This window comes from Juglans regia, chromosome 10 (genome assembly GCF_001411555.2).
Source record: "Juglans regia cultivar Chandler chromosome 10, Walnut 2.0, whole genome shotgun sequence".
Classification (NCBI taxonomy): domain Eukaryota; kingdom Viridiplantae; phylum Streptophyta; class Magnoliopsida; order Fagales; family Juglandaceae; genus Juglans; species Juglans regia.
Window position 1 is genome coordinate 11,664,620 of NC_049910.1, and position 21,330 is coordinate 11,685,949.

The following is a 21,330-nucleotide window of genomic DNA, read 5'->3' on the forward strand; positions in this document are numbered from 1 at the left end:
CATGTCTATTAATTTTATAACTAATACGTTAATCTCAATAATAAGTTAAACACTACTTATATTATACTAATATAATTAGATACTAATGTATTAGTAATTATTAATAATAAATATTAAATTTTAACAATTAAATTTAGCGTTGAAAAATTATAAATTATAATGCTAAAATTATGTAGTTCAACACGTGTAAACAGTTAAATCGAAAAAACAGGATCAGACCAAACCGAAACTAGAAAAAGAATAAGCATGTATCAATTTTTAAAATTTCAAAACCGATATATATATGTTCAGTTCAAAAATTTGTCCAAACCCGAATCGGCTACCCCCTACTTTAGTTAGTTGTTTAGGGGGCCCAGTCAAACAGAAATAGGACCCTCCAATTTAGGCATTCTCTAGTCCTTTGCAGACTATTTTCTGGCGACGATTGGGAGCTATGGATCCAAATTTAAACGACATTATTTTGGTTGGAAAAGATGGCTGAAAAGAACACAAGACGGATACAATATGGTATACGGTCTACAGTAGGCTGAAGCCCCGTCAAATGAACTCAAGTACTAGACAATGGCATATTTGGGGCTGTAAATTGGTCAAATCTGCACATCTTGGAGTCATGAATGAATGAAATGGGGAAGAATGGACCGCACTTCAACTACAAATCCCATTGGAGAATTTGAAATGGAATTTTGGTCGAGAGGTGAAATTTTCCAGCATAAGACAGACTACTAACTAATGATTTTGTCAACTTATTTCAAGGGATTCCAACAACCACCCAGTGTTTACTAATGCACGTCAGATTTCGGATACCTTGGTTCATGCATGTATGAGCAAACCACCAAAACAAATCTAAAATGCGAGCATTATAGGAGATTTTCTTCCAAAACCTTCTTCTCCATATCATAGATTATGTTCTAAGAATTTATATTACAATATCGGCACATTAATACAATGCAATATTTGCTACCACACCAAAAGCACTGTTCCTCCAGAAACCATACAAACAAATAAAACAAAAGAAAATAATAATAGGAATCAAAAAAGGGGAAAAACAAAGAAAGCCCACCTATGCAATGCATTTCACACAATATACAAAATACACAACAATGAATAAGCTAACACCCATGACCAACAATATCCTTTAAAATCAAACTCAGCTATCAAGACTAGCATCTACTGCAGTGCCTGTCCTAGCTTGTGAGATTCGATTAGCATATATTGTAACCAACCGCAGTTGTGTGCTGTTGAGCCCCTCCAAGTATGGCAAGAATGATTTTCCAAGCATGATATAAATATCCACTAGACAGAAAACAACAGTCTGTACCACCCAAGATTAAGAAAAAAAGAAAAGAAAGTTAGAATTAGTTAGAACAGATATGGGGGGGGAGAGAGAGAGAGAGAGAGAATTACTTCCATTGATGAACATGTTGAGAGAGCTTTATAAGTTATTTTCTATTAGGTACCAAGTTATTTTTTCATTTTCAGAATTCACTTCAATATATCGAGTGAAATGTGATAAATTTGAACAAGTATAAAAAGGTGCATTGAGTGTCAAGTCTCACATTGACATTTGTTTTCGCAGATGAAATGAAATGAGTTGAGATTAAAGTTAAAAGTTGAATAAAATATTATTAGAATATATATTTTTTTTAATATTATTTTTGTTTTGAGATTTAAAAAAGTTGAATTGTTTATTTTATTTTGTGTGGGAATTTGGAAAAGTTGTAATGATGAGATGAGATGAAAATAGTTGTGAAAACAAAGGCCTTTACCATCCAAGGACCTTCAACTGTTACATTGATTAGTGACTTTGAAGTACAAGTGCATATATGACTAGCACTTTCCCTTGGGTCATTACATTGATAATGGACAAGATTTGAGAAGCAAAAAATAGAAATATGGTCAACTGAATTTGTGTAGTGATTAGTTTGAACAATGTTCATTAAATATTGTATGTGAACAGTTCCATTTCTCACCAAATAGCTCAGTTCTGGGGATAAGTATGATACATGCCAAGTGATTTATATTTTTTACTCCACTTCTCTCATTTCAAGCACACAAATATAGTGCATCAATCCATATTCTCAAGTGCAGATAAAAAAAATATGGTACCTTGCGAACATCTGCACTCTGATTTCCAAACGCTTCAAAAAGAGCAGGCAAAAATGAGGTTAACTGAGCCATCAGCTCCTCTTGTGAAAGCCGACCCACAAGCTGAAAAGAAAACAAAGAGTCTTAACAAAAAAGTGTAGATAAAAATTGCAAAAGAACTCAAAGACAAACGGTGCAAAAAAAAAGGTCACTTGATTCCTCATTTGAATAGACAGGAGGTCCGCATGCATTAGAAAACTTCTATAGGTCTAAAATTAAAACGAATTACCTATTGAGATACAAAATCAAATGACTGGATGTTCCAGGGAATACCTTGGTCAAACAGTTTATGCAAGTAACAAGAGTTTTCTCATCTTCAGTAACCAATAAAGGAACAATAACCTGCAACATCATTAAATGAGAGCATCTCTATTATGATTCCATAAAATACGGGTCAACACTCTTTCTTTTTGTGGTTGGAGTGGTGGAGATGAACGAAATGAGAGAGAGAGAGAGAGAGGGTTTCCAATCCACATACACTTAAACATCGGAAAGGATCATACTGAGACAATACAATAGTCAAGCAGTGCTCTGCTTCATTTGAAACCTGAAAGTGAAATGGAAAGAATAAGATTTGGAAAAGTAAGGAAGTTCAGAGAAAATGAAATATTTCAACAGAAATTAGTTACTTTTGGAACAATATCCGTCGTAACATGAAGCAGCTTCTCAATCACTATCTCAATAGAATCTTCCATTGCATCTTTCTGGAAACATGAAACCACAAAGAAGAAAATAGAGGATGAACGCACTCATTTAAATATGAGATACCCGTCAGCAGGAAAAAAGGATACTTAAAATTTAAAATAATATGAATATCATACAGCAAAGAATCAGTGTGTGTAACAAACCTGGTTTTTAAGCATCTCAATAATCAATGAAAGAGAAAGTTCCCGAATTGAGGAGTCAGAATCATCTGACACCTCAAGCACAACCGTCAGAATCTGATTGAAGTACTGCAAACACACAATAAAACAACCACTGACATCAAATTACATATATCTTAAGATGTTGCTAAATGCTAAGTTAAAGCTGACATGATACCTTAAGTTCTGTTCTTCACAAGCACAGAGATAGTTCACATAAAAGTACAGCCAACTCTACAACTATGCTACAACTAAAAGGTAAAATAATGGATAACAAAATGAAGCAATATGGCCGCATGTGCTTGGCTGAGCATCACACAAGTAAACCGCTTGACAAATTCAATGCTATTTATCTTTTTGATAAGTAATGCTATTTATCTAATAAAAAGATAATAAATAAACCCCATTAAACATGATAGTATATCAAGACTATAAGTTCAGAAGTACTATTAAGAAATAATGCTTAATAAATTAATTGCTCAATTATGACCAAGAAACAAGGTCTTCTCAGGATAGTAATATTGAATAGAACAGGATACATATTGGCAGGGAGAGTAGAGTGTTCTAAAGTAGATTAGATTTATAAGTAATAGCCTACTACAGATAATTAATTTCAATTTCCAACCAAAAAGATACTATAATAAAGGCTCCAAACCTTACTAGAACAAGAAAGTGGATTAATTCAAGACACGTGAAATTCATTTGAGAATACAATTTCTTCTGCCTGATCACAAGGAGATTATCATCCAATCTCGCTTTCATTCTAATAACAAATGGGTACACTCCTAATTCTAACTAGGTGTTTCTCCTGTATACAACCCATGTACATGGACTATGCCTATTGATATTATCAATGAAATTTATGATTACCAATCAAAAAAATAAATGGGTACACACTAGCATGCATTAACTTATGAAGTGCACCATAATCGCATGAAAGCATGAAATTGAGTATACCTTAGTCCAAATTGAGTGATCATTAGCCATGGAAGCTACGGTTAACTGCTGAAGAGCATCGCGCTTACTTGCCATAGGGCTCTCATTATTCCCATTACTTATCTAAATAAAAACAAACGTAACCTTCACCACTAGTGAAATCTTCTTAAAGTTATATAATCAACATTAAAAGATGCCGAAGGAAATCTTTCTGAGAAAAAACTAATGAAAAGTTTCACACTTGAGATATCACAGGACTCACCAGATGAAGAATTTGAGGAATGCTTAGTTCTGTGTCTGGCACACCACTAATATCAACAGCTTTTGGTTTATAATGGTTAAGGTCAAACTCTGTTGGAGCTTCATTGGCATGGCTCAAGAAATCTGCATTCCCCAAGTGGTCTGACCTCATCAGACCATTATTGTCCGGATGAGTAGACAAACCTTCCACATTAACACTATTGTCAACATTTTCTACTTGGCTTGACCAAGAGCCCACATTCTGACCAGTAGCATTGACTGTGTAAGATAGCTCCTTGGTTTTGGAACCAAGACCATCAGCATTAGAACCGCTATCAAAACTCTGACAAAGGTTCTCGTGAGTTTCATCAAAAACTGCTTGACCAATATTTCCGGTGGAACCCCACTTCCTCCCACCATCACCATCAATGGAACCAGCCAAATACCTACTGTAGAGATGACTCTTCTTTGATGCACCAACATATCCTTCTTCAGAGGATGTTCCAACAATATCAGATGGATCATAAGAAGACTTAGATCGTTGTCGCTCTTTCTTGTTCTGCAAAGAGTTCATTAGGTCCACTTCAATGCGAGGAGTGTACTGTTTAAGAGATCGTCTCAAGGAATTTTGCTCTTCAACTGATAAACTATGTATAAAATTCAGGACTGCTGTTGAATCAAAGTGGGAGTAAACAGATATAATGCATGTAATAGCTGCTTCCTTAAGCTTAGTGTTCTTATCATGGACCAAAGGAGTCAATTTAGCAAGCCATAACTTGAGAATACCAGTATTGCTATAGCCTTCAGAATTCATTGGATGCTTGTTAAAGGAACTGATAGCAAAATCAATAACAGCTAATTTGGCCTTCGGTGATCGCTGTTCATCTAGTGACCGGAGCAAAGCCGGTAGAAGAGAATCTGTACTGTAAGTTTTGCTTACAATTTCCAAAGTTGTAGCGCATGCTTGCCTAACTAACTCTTTTGGGTCAATCAACCGTGAGAAAACATGAGGTAAGATCCTTTCAACGTAACTCTCAAACGGCTTCCGGCAAGATGGAATAATATCTGCAAGTGTTGAAAGAGCAGCCTGTGCAACTTTATGGTGGGGATCATCCAAGTGCTGGAAAAACAACTTCATTACCTTCTCGAAATTCTGGATTACTTCTTGAATACCTTTTGGGCCTTGCTGCAGCATAGACCGAAGATAATTGAAAGCAGCAACCCTAGCAGACCAATCAGAACTTGTACTGAGTCCTTCACTCAGAGCATCACTAAGTGATGCTGGACCATCTACATAATTTGACACCTCCCCAAGTGACAGCTGGCTGTCATCGAAACTCTTTCTCCTGCCTGCAGACATCCGTCCAGCAACATGCTTTCTTAAAAGCGGCCTCTGAAAATTGGGAACATAACTGTTCTGTGATTCCCTAAAGTTCCCATCTTTGTACGGCGTATCCACGTGCTGCCTGTCAATGTTGGGATTCATAAATCGCCTAGCCTCCCTCACGTCATTATTCTCTTCAGAAGCCCTCTTAGCTGAGTATGATGAAAATGCCGGCAAAGGATCATTTGCCATGTTATTTCGAGATGGCACTTTACCAGAAACTTTAGAAGCTTGAATTTGGGTTATGATGTCAGACAAAACTAAGCCGCCATTTCGGTTACCACCTTTGCTGATACCAGAGGCAGTTGACTCTGGCATTAAAGAGCTTGAAGTATGGTTAGAAGCTGGGACAGCAGGAGGGAACGGTGGATCACGAGATGATGGAGGGTCAACTCCTGCACTAGGGGCAATAAAAGAAAAATTTACCACTCACAAGCTGTTCAAACATTAACTATATTATACTGCATCATTGCATGAGTTCATACAGACTTGACAACAATTTTGGAATGAAAGAAAAATATTAATAAGCAGAGTCATTTGGTACCTAGATCCAAACTTGATGATCGGAGTGTTGAAGAATTATGTCTCTCCGACAAATCCAAACCTCTAAGCATGCTCTCGATGGCAGTGACCTTCTGTTTGCTAGCATGCAAAACACTTTCAAGACTCCGTTCACTACCTTTACTATGTGACTTTGCTTGTGACAGAAGTAGTCCAGAAGACAGAGACGTCCCTGACTGTATACTTGAACTTCTGTCCATTGCAACAATAGCAGAAGTTCCATACCCAGGTAGATTCGAGGGAGCAGATGATTGAGAGGTAAATGGAGTCGGTGCACCTCTATCACGGATGGAAGGAGAAGCATGTCGCCTATGCATGCCTCCATCCTCTTCGTTTATTATCTGAGCAAAAAGATACATTTCAAGCAATGGCATTTTACCAAAGAAATCAAGCAGAAACATCCCCAAGGGGAAAATAAACATTTACCCTTTGAATGACAGGATCGAACAATGAAAATAAGCGCCGGGAACGCTCAGGCCAAGTTTTTGCAAACATTCTGTAGCACATTCTTGCAGTTGATCGTACCTGCAAAGTTGAATACATTTGGCATTTATAATCACCTTGTCCGGGAGTTATTTGGATAACTATATATTTTTTAATGTAGCATGTGTATACACATTTAAGGGTATTTGGAATGAGTATGTAAGACAAAGTGACTTCTTCACTACAATTTGAAAATTAGCATTCAATTATAGAAAGCAGAAGGTGCCCAAAAATATCAAACAAACATGATTCACCACTAAACACACTAGGTAATACTCATTCCAAATCTCCTTAAATAATATAAAAATACTGTTAAAACAAAAACAGACACACACAGAGAGGGAGAGGGAGAGGGAGAGGGAGAGGGAGAGAGAGGTGCACTTGACTGAAAAAGAAGCAAATAAGCCCTCAAATCAAAGCATTCAGACGATCTTAAAAGGAGAAGGATGATTGGAAGCTCAAAGAATCAGAAAGATTGAAGAACAGGAGGAGCATAAGGCCATATCCTTCAGCTTATGCATGCAAAGTTCCATTGAAACTACTAATGAGTAGGCTAGAAGAGCCAACCATAACTGTGACCAACACTTATCTGGGTTCGCAAGGGCAACCATAACTGCCACACCAGTCCCACAGTGGGAATATGAATAACCCACATAGAGTGGATGAGGTGATAGAAAAGGTAGTCATGGGTGCTAAGCCCCACATTGGCCACTTAAGTGAAACTGGACTTCATAACTGATTCTAGGGAAGATTCAAATTTGACTAGTCTTTTGGGGTTATGGTGTAAATGTGGTGAGCGCTTTCTCTAGATCGTTTCAATAACCAATCATGCATGCCAACCCAAAAACCATGCAAAATGCACGTCTAAGCCACTGGAACATAGCAAAATTATAAGAACTCCAACCATAAGTACCTCACTCATTGCATCTGCAACACAGCACCTTATAAAATCTTCATAGAGATCAGCTGATCGCTGTATTTCAGGAGCATCAGCCCAATATTCCAATATCAATAGTGCATATTCACAACACCTACCATACAAAAGAATAATAAAAGTGAGTGAACCGTGACACATACAGCTATATTATATAAGATTTTAAAAAATGGTTAGCCATACCTTGCACGAAGTATTGCACTACGGTCATTTTTTGCAGAATCAGCTATACGAGGGAGCACACGGGCAACTTTACAATTACGCAACATCTGTAAAGCAAAAAGGTTCAGATGAAAGAAGAAAATACAAAATAACAACGGAAAAAAAAAAAAGAGTTGGGCATTACCGTTTTTATGCAGTTATCTGAAGACTCTGAAATTACAAGTACAGTGATCACAACCAGCTTGAAAAGAACCTGTTTATTGTATCATAAGATTATTAGAAAACTTTCATCATATTAAGATTGCTATAGTCAGGAAGAACGAGTTGAACTTACTGGAATGAACATCTCGGCACATGCCTCAAAATCTCCTAACAGCTCCTTCGACAAAAAGCATAATAGATGGCACGCCTAGAAAGGATGAATTAGAGGGAAATAAATATACAAGAGCTACATACAACCACAAAGATTTTAATTGGGATGGAGGAAACAGATATGGATTGGAATAGAGGTGCTACTTGGTTGTAGTGCAATTTTTCAGTCTTTTTTCATACTGTAGTATGACCAAAAATTTGTTCTTCCTTCTGAAATTTCACCAAGACAACGGCCATGGAATTAGAATAGTACAGATGTTCCCTTCTTTTTTTATATAAGTAAAAAGATATTCTATTGATATTAAAATAGGCATGGCCCGAGTACAAAGGAAGCATACAAGAGAATACACCTAGTTAGGAACTAGATACAGATACAAGGTAGTACGGATTTTCCCTTCTTAATGCATATTTTAGCATACAAAATACAGTTTTTCCCCTCTTGGAATTTATTTATGCAGTAGCTAGTGCCAATCAAAAGATATATCCCAACAAGGCATGGATAGCAACAAAGTATCAATGGGAAGTAGAGATTTTTAGTTCCGGAACTTAAACTCAAAGCTGAGTTCCAGCAATATGTTCAAAAGTTAAAAACACACTTTAGTGAACAGTAAAAATCAAAAGGCATTCCACTTGAAATAACAAAAACAATTATGAACAACATTAAACAACCAACACTCGTAGATAAGAAACAGCAACTTCGATTCAAATCACCTGAAAAGAAAAGGGTGAGCAGGAAAACATACTTATTTTTTTATAAGTGGAGAGGAAGGAACATACTAACCGGCACCTACAATACAAGAAAATGCCAACATACCTGCTTCACTATGCTGGACCTTCGATCGGATAATTGTGTGCTTAGAGGGCCAACAAGTTGCTTCAAGAGTCCCCGGAAGCATGGATAGTCAGCAGCACCTGATGGAGAAACAAATTAATGATGACAAATTAATTTTTTTTTATAAGTAAGAAAGACATTTTTATTCATCGAATGAAATAATGATGACAAATAATAAACATTCTTTAATTAATCAACACTCTGGGAATCTAAATGATTAACAGAACATATCACTTTAGGAGCATAGAAAATGTTCAAACAGATGCACAGACAAATGTGCAAGCAAAGAGACAAAGAGGAGGGTAAACCAACCTCCAGAAACAAGGCCTTCAACTTTCTGCATTGCAGCTATCCGAAAAGACCAGTCTTTTTCTGGTACAAGGATAGAAGCAATTTTCTCAATTTCCCGTATTAGCTCCTTCTCTGAGTACACTTTAATAGGTTCTATAGGTTTTTCTGTAATATCTCCTTCTGCTGCACAGAAATTACGCTCACGGTAATAATTGCACATAATTAATTTTTTCAGAAATGCCCATATGATTCAACATCTTTCATATAGCAACAAAAACAACAAAGCAAAAAAAATTACAGATGATCTAACATTAATAGTAAATCTGGAAAAAAATGGCAGCCATCAACAATTCATTGATGCATACATTGAGATATGGTTGAATATATGATATAAAAATTCCAAACAGTTATAATCCACCTCTACAGTAGCAAGGAACACAAATGCTCGGGTGAAAATTCAGTATTTCCATCAAAAACATAATATTTGGCCAGAAAAATTCATACAAAGAACAAGAAAAATTCATAATATTTCCTTAGGTCGCTGGTTCGAATCCAACAGGTCGGAATTGTTATTTTCTTTTGTTTTTAATTGTAAAAAAATCAGTATTGAACAAAGAAAATCTAAGAAGGAAAAGTACAAGCCCATCTGACATTTTGCAAATATGAAAAGAACATCTTCTAAGGGCCATAACTACAAGGACCATTAAACTCCAATTCCAACTAAGGTGACCTTGCAATGCTTTTTTTTTATTGGCACTGGATGTCCGCGAACAAAGTCCCAACTAATCCCGGGGAGTGCACAGGCCCTTGGCAAGGAGTTTCTTGTAAGTGCACCTCAGGTAATTCAAGGAAAACATCCCCCAGTCCGTTGGCCCCTAGAGATTGTTTGCACCCAAGGGGATTTGAACCTTAGACCTGGGGAAGTACCCCCAAGCCCAAGGCCTTTTACCACTTGAGCCAACCCCTAAATGTTTGGGTGACCTTGCAATGCTACGATTGTCAGTTTCATCTTTCCACGGCTAAATTGGTCACATGCATTGGTCACGGGCTTTATGGGTCTTTAGGAGCTCTCTAGTATGGGCTAGGTGTTTTCTTATATATGTCCAATGTACTTAGTTACTCCTATTGATATAGATAATATTTTTACTAATAAAAAAAAGTTTGCTTACCATCACAACTATCAAAAATAGTTTGTTTACCATCACAAAATATTGAATACAAGCTTTGTAGGATGGTGTTCAAATGAGGTGAATGGACCACATGGGGGTGGCATGGGGTGGAATTATGGGAGCATATAAGAAGAGGATAGGAGATTTTCTCTAGACACACTCATCTTGTAGTGGTTGATGGGTCTAGAATCAAGTTTTTGCATGACCTATGGTATGGTGACGGGGTTCTCAAGGAAGCCTACCCAAAAATCTATGGAATCGCGCAGATGCAAGAAGCTTCAATTGCATATCTCTTAGAGCTATCAAATGGCTTTCCCCAATATTTTTATCAATAAACAATAAATCTATTGATGATAACAGGCATAGCCCAAGTACAAAAGACATATACGAGTGAGGAGTAAGTTTCTTCATAACCGCACAAGAATGGGAAGTTGATGCCTTCAATGAGTTTTACAACCCTTTGTACTCTACTAGAGTGGGTGGGAGAAGTAGATAAGATCTTATGGCACTCTTCTAAGAAAGGAATTTTTTTTTTTTAAGAAAGAAATTTATTAATAAACGTAATTAGGCATAGTCCAAATACACAGGAAGTGTACATAGAGAGACACCTAATTACAAGCTAACCTTGAAAAACATTACAAAAGTCATTGAGACTATTCCCATCCAATGCAATAACCAAAGCCCAAAGCAACAAAGTATGTAAAAAGAAAGCTCTAATCCCTTCCACCAATCGTTCTCTATTCTCAAAACAGCATCCGTTCCTCTCATTCCAAATACACCACATACGACAAAGAGGAACCATCTTCCAAACGATTGCTATTTGACAATTACCTAGAAGCCCTCTCCAACATGCAAATAGGTTCACCACCCTCTTGAGCATCACCCAAGCAATTCCCGCCTTAGCAAATACCTCGTCCCACAAAGCCTTTGACACATCACAATGAAGAAGAACATGATCCGCCGATTCACCCCATCTTTTGCACATAAAGCACCAATACATTACAAAGAAACCACGCTTTCTTTACTTATCAATGGTAAGAATTTTCCCGTGAGAAGCCAACCACCCAAAGAAAGCCACCTTAAGAGGCACCTTGCATCTCCAAATATTTTTCCAAAGAAAAAAATCAGTGGAAGAATGTGACGCCAAAGCCTTGTATAAAGATCTAACCGAGAATTTCTTATTACCAAGCTGATTCCAAAGTAATCTATCCTCCCCCTTCAGAATTTATGTTTAAAGCATAAAGCAAGCTGTAAAAATAGTAATGTCCCCCACTTCCCAATCTTGGACATTTCTAATAAAGCTTACTGACCACTGAATAAATCCAGCAGAATTATCCATGTAATCAGCCACAGAGGCATCTTTATTCAAAGCAATTCTGAAGAGAGGGGTAAACATTCTTCAAGGCCTCATCCTCACCACAAGTCATGCCAAAAAATGATCCGGTTTCCCCTACCTACTTCAAATCTGAAATTTCTGAAAAACTCCTCCCATCCATTTCGAATGAATTTCCACACTCCCACACCATATGCCCCTCCTACTTCATTGGAGCGCCAACCATCCCAAGTACTCCCATATCTGGCCTCAATAACAAGTCTCCAAAGAGCATCCCCTTCTTGATGATATATCCACAGCCATTTGCCTAAAAGTGCCTCATTGAAAGTTTTCAGTTTGTTAATCTCCAAACCACCCAGTGAAAGAAGATTGCAAATCTTATCCCACTTAAGCAAATGGAATTTCTTCTCATTCTCCATACCCCACAAGAAAGCACGAAATATCCTTTCCATTCTATTAGCTACACCTATAGGCAAAGGAAAAAGAGAAAAAATAGGTTGGGATATTAGATAAGGTGCTCTTGATTAGAGTAATTCTACCACCTTTGGACAAATAAATCCTTTTCCAACCAGCCAAACGACATTCAGGGCAGGTTTGGGGCCTTAGATGAACATAAAATTTTCATCTGATCTCATTTCATCTTATCCCATCTTATTTCCAAACATAATTCAAATACAAAATTTTCTAACTAATCATTATAACTTTTTCAAGCTAATCATTACAACTTTTTCAAAATTTCAAATAAAAAATAAAAAACAACTCCAACTTTTTTAAATCCCCAAACAAAAATAGTATTATAAAACTATATTATTACAATATTTTAACTTTATAATATTTTTTATTCAATTTTTTCTCTCTCATTTCCCAAAACCCAAAAAATACTCAACTCGAACTATCTCACTACTATTCACAAACTATCTAACTACTATTCAAAAAATTCGCATCTCATCTCACTCCCCAAACAAGCCATCAATCTTCTCTATAATCCCGTCCCAAATAGCCTTGGATTTCTGAGGTGGCCCCAAAGGGAGGCCAAGAAACTTCAATGGCAAGCTGGAGACTTTGCAACCCAAAACATGGCGGGTGAGCCAACCAATCCTCCTAAGAAAGGAATTTTTTTTTTTTTATAAGTAAAAATTTATTAATATCGATAGGCATAATCAAGTACACTAGGTGTATACAAGAGAGAACACCTAGCCCATAATTGTGTACCCCTAATGACCAGAAAGTCCATACAATATACACCAAGCCCGATTGGGACAAAACGCTCCTCCCGTAGCAAAGCAACTGTAACTACCCCAACCCCTTGTTTCCACAAAACTAAGACACCACCCGAAACACCCTTAGAAGCTACATTCTACATACTACACCTGAAACTAATACTGCACCCTTACCTACAAGGACAGAGGAAGGCTTCATGCCCTCCCTCTAATCCTCCCTCAACTTGAACTACCTTCCTTAGTGTCGTAGTTGATTGTCCAAGTAAGACGCTTTAACTCCCTGCTCTTCTTAAATCTTGAATTTGTTTCAAGTAGGTGACTTGCCTCAATAGCACAGGGTAGTGCTGTGAATTGGTCGTCAAATCCTCCACATGTAATCCCCACATTGTGCTGTATTTCATGAACCTTTTGCAGAACCCAATCCGATGATGAACCAGCTAATGGAGGAAGAGATATCAAGGGGACAACAACTTCCCCACACTCAACTCCCAACTGTACACCCAGCCTTAAACATTCCTCCTCACAAGGCACCGACGACAAGCCCAAAATTTCCTCCACACCATCCCTTGCATTCAAATGTTGTACCTCCTCAACAGCACCCTTGTTATTGTCACAAGATGCCTGAAGAGATACCGACAAATTGGTTCTCTTTGTCATGAGTGGTGAGGCCATTCGTAGATAAAAAAGCAATCGCTGCCTCCAATTCGACAAGTTGGATTTTCATATCCTTTAATGTACTAAGCATCTCTCGTTCAGCCATATTTCCAGAGTCAGACTCTTTATGCTGGTTCTGACCTTGCATGGTTTGCACGGTCTAAAGGCCACTTTCTCAGTTCCCCTTCTTGCCCGTGGAATCAAATCGAGTAGCCAAAGCGTGATCCTTCTTCAGAGTTGCCGCATATGATAGTCTCGCCACCACGGTTATGCTTGGGTTTGTTTGTTTCACCTCCAAATTAATGTTCTGATGACCAGATGTCTTCTCCTGGCTTTCCCGCCATGACCCATCATCGGGAATGGATAAAAACATAGCAGCGGCTCTACTTAACTTGACAAATAAAATTTCCCAACCTAGCCCTTCATACCCTTCCAGAATGACTAGATCACTCTGTCTGCCTCCTCCACCATATTTGGTAACAGTCAGGTATTTACCATGTACATTGGAGCCTCATTGAGCCATGAAGACTTTGCTACCTTCGTGCAAGTGTTTTGTGAATTTCAAGTTTTTCTCCACCTGTAACACTACTTCCACTGTAGCCACCAGCCACTCTACTACAACCCATAACTACAGGCCTCCAAACCCTTTTGCTCTTCTCCACAATATTTATCGAGGACCCCCATCTTTCTGGTGAAAGCTCAAAAGCCTTCGATTCCACTCAAAAGCCTTCGATTCCACCCAAAAGCGCACAATCTTACCCATCTCAATCAGACCTTTGGTTTCAAATGCAAAGGCTCCCAAGCTCCATTCCTCTTCGTTGCCTCAACTAGGGGTGTAAATCGGCCCAGTCCAGTCTGGGGAAAATGATGGACCGAAATTTTTGGTACATCATTTTCTCTAGATCGGACCGAACCTCCATAGGGACCGGACCAGACCGGTAGCTATCGGTATGGTTGGTCCGGCCCAATTTTTTTTTTCTTCTTTTTTTTTTTTCAAATAAATTAATAAAAAGAATTTATTTAAATTACTAAATTAAAATTAATTGAATTATTAATGTGGATTATGTAACTATCTCATTAAAAAAATATTTTATATAATCAATGATAATAAATTAAGTGAAAATTACATCATTAACTTATATAAACATTATATTAAATTATTAAAAATATTTTAAAAATATCTATAGAGTTCAGTCTGGTCCAAAATTTATAAACTCTGGGACAGGACCGAATTTTTTCGGTCCACAATTTATGGGACTGAGACCGACCAATCTGGAGTTCGGTCTGGTTGGTGTTTCTAGTCTGGACCGAACTCCTTACACCCCTAGCCTCAACGATGAGAGAGAGAGAGAGAGAGAGAGAGAGAGAGAGCGCACTGCAAATCTGAACTCCCAGCGACAAGAGAGATAGTTGCGGATCTGAACTCCTAGATCTGTGATTTAACTCCACAAAAGGCCCGATGAGAGATAGCTCGTCACCGGAGAAGATCTCGACGTCGAAGTACTCCCAAAAGAGTCGTCAGTCACCATCGAATCTTAGGGCTCATGAGTGTGTTTGGGCTGCCAATTGGGCCGTCGGGTGTTTGGACTACGACACCACGCACTTAGGGCTCACGAGACAAATGGATCTTGATGTCGGGTACTCCCAGCAAAGTTGTTGAATGCCTGCAACTCTTTCTATGTCGACGGCACGGCCAACGGAGCCACCACACACTTAGGGCTCACGAGCTCAAATGTGCTCTCTTTGCGTGGAAGTTCTCATATGACATACCTTTAGATTATCCAAGGTGAGGAACTTCTCTCCCCGTACACATTTCTAAGTGGCAGTCGTACAAGGGTAACTATCATTCCCTAGTTATCCAAAATTCGAATCCATTCCCTTGGAAGAGTATTTCGAAGACTAAGAGCATGTTTGGATTGAAGATGGTATTTTGAGTTTTGGGAGTTTTGGTACATTTTGATGAGTTTTAATGTTGTCATATATTTGGGAATAAAATCATTTTACTGGAAAAATGTTTGTACCCTTAGCGATAGTTTTAGTTGCCAAACATGGCCTAAGGCACCCTTACAAGTAGCTTTTTTGGTATCGTATGTGCAAATAGAGTGGGGAGACCATTGACCATCCACTACTTCACTGTGAGGTAGCCACAACCCTATGGAATACTTTCTTTGCTAGAGCGGAATTAGCTTTGGTGATGCTAAGGAGGCTAGATGATTTCCTCGCAAATTGGAGAGGTCTGCATGGCAATCAACAATTCGCAGCAAAATGGAAGATAGTCCCCATTTGCCTATGATTGTGTCTTTGGAGGGAAATGAATGAAAGAAATTTCGAAGATCACAAGTGGTCAATGGATGAGCTAAGAATTTACTTTTTCAACACTTTATTCCATTGGACAATTGTATTAGGCTTTAATGGTTTGAGTATGCATGAATTTCTTGTAACAACTACCAATCATGCCTAGGTATCGCTCTTGTATATGTCCCATGTACATGGATTATGCATATCATTCTCATAAATGAATTTATTGTTTACCAATAAAAAACAAAGATTCCATCATCTTCTCTAAAAAGAAACAATATAACCACTGCTACCAAAGATGCAGACAAACTATTGTTGAGAGATATAATTTGAAAATAATACTGTTCTGACCATGATTTGAAAAGAAAAAAATTGTTCTACAACAGTATCTACATAAGTAGAAGTGCCAGAATATCATTTATCATACAATATAAAAGCAGAGTATTTACAATATCTGAGGTAAAAGGATCCTAACCTCCAAACAGAGACATCTCCCTTGATGAACTCTTGGCCTTTGGACTACTTCTCTTTGGATTAAGGCTTGCTGATTTAATCTCTACAGCAGCAAAATTACCTGTAATCCCATCTGAAGAGCGAATTTGTGGTTCTATTCTTTCTAGCCTGGCATTGATATCTTTTACCTACAGTTACATTTTGTATCATAAGCTAATGATCAACAGATGGGGAGAATACATCTTGCACCCTCTAATTGACACATGTTTTCAATATGTACGTTAAACTACAAAAAAGTGACATATTGTACCCTCAAACTACCACCAACTGCAAATGAATGAATGAAAAATAGGAAACATGACATAATCTTGATGGTTGGATGTTAGTAGAGGGTGCACATTACAATTTTATGACAGTTGGAGGATGCAATGTGTGGGTTTTTGTAATTTAGGGTGTGCATTGCAAAACCCATGTTAGTTTTTATTTTATATATAAGTAAACATAAGCAAAATGCATGTTAGGTTAGAGAGTGGGAAAATTGTATTTCCCCTTAAAATACATAATAGCCTACTTTCATGGTTAAAATGTAAAGCAACAACTAATCTTACACCTAAACCTTTATTGAATATAGCATTATCTAAAATTGGGCAGAAAAAGTAGCCAAAACATGCCATGCAAGATATAAAATATGAAGGAAAGGAAACAGCAAATTAAGATGGAAGCATCCTTAGTTAGAAATTCACCATGGATGCAGGAAGATGGTGCCGCTGAAGTTCGTCACGGAATTGAGACCCAGCCTGTGTATACATCTCCTACAAACAAACAAACAGAAAAGCTCAGACTAATTTGTCTACGGTCCATCACATCCATCTTTTTTTTTTATTATTGGTAAAAGGCAAATTGAAGATAAAACATTTGGAGTGTCTGAGCTCAGACTAATATGGCATTGACCTTCAGAAAAATAGATTTCCTTATCATTTAATGCAACACATCAAGTTAACATGTATACACATACAACAGCATCTTGCCTTCCATTAAACATCCATTTATTACATTCTCGTCATAATAGACTGTAGAATTGCCAAACCATTATTTTTACCATCCACCCTTACCAACAAGTAAGCACCTTCTAAACTGTCCTAGGCATCACCCAATATACTCCACAAAGAGACACTATTGGCGCCTAAATCTAAGCATTTAACCTCAAACACCAAAGTGATGTAGGACAAGTAAGAGAAATGTAGATGTACTTGTGATGGTTTTAGGATAGGAAAAGCAATGATCTTGGGTTTTTTTTTTTGTGCGGGAAAGGATCTAAGGTTTTGAAGGTTTGGAATTTTGGTGGTTGAGGGAAGTGGAATCGATTAGTGCAGGATTGAGAAGTGGAATCAGTTTTTTGCTTTTCAATATTCTCTACTCTACTAAGTTGAGGGGAATTGGCGAGGATAAAATGGGCTGGATCAACTTCAGAAGAAGGCGATTTGAGGTTAACTCATTCTATGACATTCTGAACCTAGAAGCTCCACGGTCCTTTCCTTGGAAGAAATCACATGGTGGAACAAGTCTCCCTCAAGACTGGCTTTCTTTGTATGGACGATTAGCTCTAAGGAATATTTTAATAATGAATACTCAGGAGGAGGCATAGAATTGTGATAGATTGGTGTATGTGCAAGAAGAGTGGAGAAGTGGCTAGGGCTTTCTGGATATAATCTTTCACCTTTTAGGGATTGATTGGGTGATGCCCCAACAGGTGGTGGAGTTAATGGGGGCATAGGGAGGTAAACTAGGAGGCAATGTGAGCATAGACATATGGAGGATGGCTCCTTTATGCTTAATGTAGAGTATTTGGAAGGAGCGTAACACCCACAACATTGAAGACTGCAAGATATTGTTGCTAGAGTTAGAAATTTCTATGCTTAAATCTTTGTAGATTTTTCAATTCTTGGTTCTCCTCTTCTTATCTAGAGAATATCTAAGAAGGGATTTAACATATTGATATGATATTAGTATAAAATTATTAATATAAAAATCCCTAGCCCTCTTTAATATAGTGTGGTAAACTCAGAAAAAATGGTGGCTGAGACAGGGAGAAATTCTGGACAGCAATTAAATCAGTTTTGTGGCCGGTTTGATAGGTGATTTGGCAGCTAACAGTTAGAGAAGTTTCATGGTATTCTAGGAAAATGGATTGGTTTAGGATAGCAAAGAAGGAAGAAACGAGATGGTTTTAGAGGAGATGTGTCCCTGAGTAAGGATTTGGTTTGAGAACACATAATGTTTGAAGATCATGCAAGTCAAGAGTTAGTGGTTGATACCAAATACAATGAACTTCAAACCAGCCATAAACAACTAAAAACGTGGGTGTAATGAAATAAGGGTAGTGGTTTGAAGAGTATACATACATTTCACCCCTTTTTAGGGTAAACACCACGTAAACGCCTTACAAGAAGGTCAAGAAACTTCTAGACATTAAAGTTAGAATAACATAAATGAGCTGCCACAATGGTAAAATGTAATGCAAAGAAATCTTTTTTTTATATATCTAGGTAAAAATAACTTTATTAATGAGATGTAATGCAAAGAAATCTTTGAGTTCCTCCACTGTCCTTGTGCTGTTCTCGAAGTTCCAATTGTATCTTTCTCACCATATGCATCACATAAAACAGATTGGGGTCATTATCCACAAGATCCTATGCTGATCACTCTCAAATCTTCCTCCCCATCATGCTAATAAATATACTACCAGTCTATGCATCACCCAATCTAATCCAAAGAAGACAGGAACTGCATGCCACACAGTTCTAGATCTCACAATGAAGAAATAAATTATCCATGGTTACCCCATACCTCCAACTCCAACACATGCAACATCACTCCATTAACACGAAATGCCTCCTATGTTTTCCAAAGTAAGGATCTTCTCTAATGTAGCCAAATAAACAAAGAAAGCTGCTCTTAGAAGGGGGGCTTTACTCCTCCCAGATGGATTTCCATTGAATATTAATGCGAGCACTTCAACAAGCATTTTGAGATGCTTTTAAGCTGCATCCGCTATTCCTATAATTAAATTTTTTAATAAGGATAAAGTTCAACATAGACTATGAGCAAGATTCTACAACCGGAAGCAATGTCAATTCAGTACCATTTACTCATTTAAGGCTCTTTTAGTACTTCTTTCATGAGATCCTCCATAGGGAATCTAAAAAAAAAACAGTGTAGCCCCTTGAAGATGAAGCTGTCAAAGCTAAAACTTACTGAGATTTGCCCCAGTAGGTGGGGCACCTATTATATCTATTTCAAGTGGAAAAGGAAAAATCAAGTCCTTAAATTTATAGGATGAAAATTTAAATTTCATCCAGATTAAAAAAAAGTTACAGCAATTATAGTTGTGTATTAAGAAGTGGCAAATCGAGCTCATAGAAATAGCAGTTTGATATAAAATGCAAACAAGCAAGGCCAGGCGAGAGTTGATATAAAACAAAGCACACCAAAGGACAAGACCAACCTCAATACACAATATAGCTGCCTCTCTAACACCAGGATTTGGATCATTCAACATCTGCAAAATCTGATAATTGAAGAATTTATAAACATGGTCTGTTTTCCCTGAAAAATCGGACTAAACACAAAAGACTGCATTGTTGTCAATGATTATACCGGAGGAAGGATAGCCCGCTGAAGAGGAAGCTCGGTAGCAGCAAAAAGACCAATTGCAGATGTGACGGTACGCGCAAACTCTTCTCGAACCCTCCAGCTTCTGTGCGTCCAGGCATAAGACCCTGCCCTTTCAACAATTATCGTTGGAGAAGAAACCTACAGCACAATTAAGCACCCATGTTTTAGCAATAAACATCTTGCCCGTTTTAAATTAAACATTCTTAGAGCTAGCTTATCCATTGATGTTATGCAACCCCGAGAACTGATGCTTTTTTAGAGATTGAACTAATTAACGCTATTTGGAAAAGTGTGCCTTAGCCTAACTTGCAATAAATATTGGAAAAGGCATACCCCAAAAAATTGCGTAGCAATCGAAAATGACTAAACTTGAATTGGATTTTTGCTTAAACAGGCTTAAAACAGATTTATTTTAATTTGATCATAACCAAACAAATTTATGACAAAAGTTCAATTATATCCAACACCTTTTGAGCCCACATCGCCTCAAATTGCACTCAAACAACCATGAAATGCTTTAAAATTCAATCTCACGCGCACACGTATCTATGTGGGCAGCCAGGAGTAGTACCTGCATTAGAGTGAGCAAGAGGCGTCGGGCGGCGTCACGGACGGACTGTTTGGCGTCGCCGAGGCGGTCGACGACGGCCGGGACGAGGGCGTTGAAGTGAAGCTTGAGGTGGTCTCCGGAAAGGACGGCGGCGGAGTCCAAGGCCTGGAGGGAGCCCTGAGAAACCTTAAAGTTGTTGTCCTTGAGGAGATCCATGCAGCAGTCGACCAGGGCCGTGGTCTCGGAGGCAGTGAGGCTCTTCCTGGAAGCTTCGAGGACCTCGTGGAGCCGCTCCACCCCGGCCATGCGCTCCTTGGTGTCCTTGGCACGCGCAAGCTCCAAGGCCTCCTCCATTGTTGCTCGGATCTGGTGCGATCCGCTTCAGATCTGAACTCGATTCGCCAAAATTGAAAGCATAGAAGGGGAGAGCGGAGACAGGGAGCAGAGAAAGGCTAAATGCAGTGGAAATGTTGCTGGTGGAGCAGTGAGTGTGAGAGTGAGAGAGAAGGTTGCTTCGCTGATTGACGGACGAAGATTGATGAAGCGAATGCTATTGTGGTTGGGAACTTGGTGGGGGGACTTTGGTTGTGGAATTCACCACTTGTTTTCCACCAAATTTACCGGTTATACCACTGCCTTTTTTCGGGCGGGTTTGCCCGTATTTTTTGACATTTTTTTTTAATAGGTAGTTTATGTGGTGGCCCAGATGGCGATGAGCTTTTGGGTTTGTGGCTCCGAATTCGGAGTTGGAGTCTGGTGGGGTCTTTTCGTAATG

General features: G+C 38.2%; 1 protein-coding gene across 2 annotated transcripts; it reads right to left on the minus strand.

Moving 5' to 3' along the window:
- Positions 1–867: 867 nt before the first annotated feature.
- On the minus strand, positions 868–21,125 carry LOC109021584 (CLIP-associated protein-like). Of its 2 annotated transcripts, none has more exons than XM_035694413.1 (21): positions 20,577–21,125; positions 19,988–20,143; positions 19,836–19,898; positions 17,074–17,142; positions 16,353–16,518; positions 9,225–9,383; positions 8,895–8,992; positions 8,043–8,117; positions 7,893–7,961; positions 7,730–7,815; positions 7,526–7,643; positions 6,556–6,654; positions 6,113–6,470; positions 4,207–5,963; positions 3,966–4,067; positions 2,994–3,098; positions 2,775–2,849; positions 2,624–2,692; positions 2,419–2,487; positions 2,107–2,208; positions 868–1,312 (listed from the first exon to the last, which is right to left on the minus strand). In XM_035694413.1, exons 1-21 carry the CDS (start codon positions 20,907–20,909, stop codon positions 1,148–1,150), a joined length of 4,293 nt encoding a protein of 1,430 aa, XP_035550306.1. In that variant the 5' UTR covers positions 20,910–21,125; the 3' UTR covers positions 868–1,147. The 2 variants fall into 2 exon arrangements, with proteins under 2 accessions (XP_035550306.1, XP_035550305.1); XM_035694412.1 differs by having other exon boundaries at positions 9,225–9,386.
- Between the last annotated feature and the right edge of the window lie 205 nt (positions 21,126–21,330).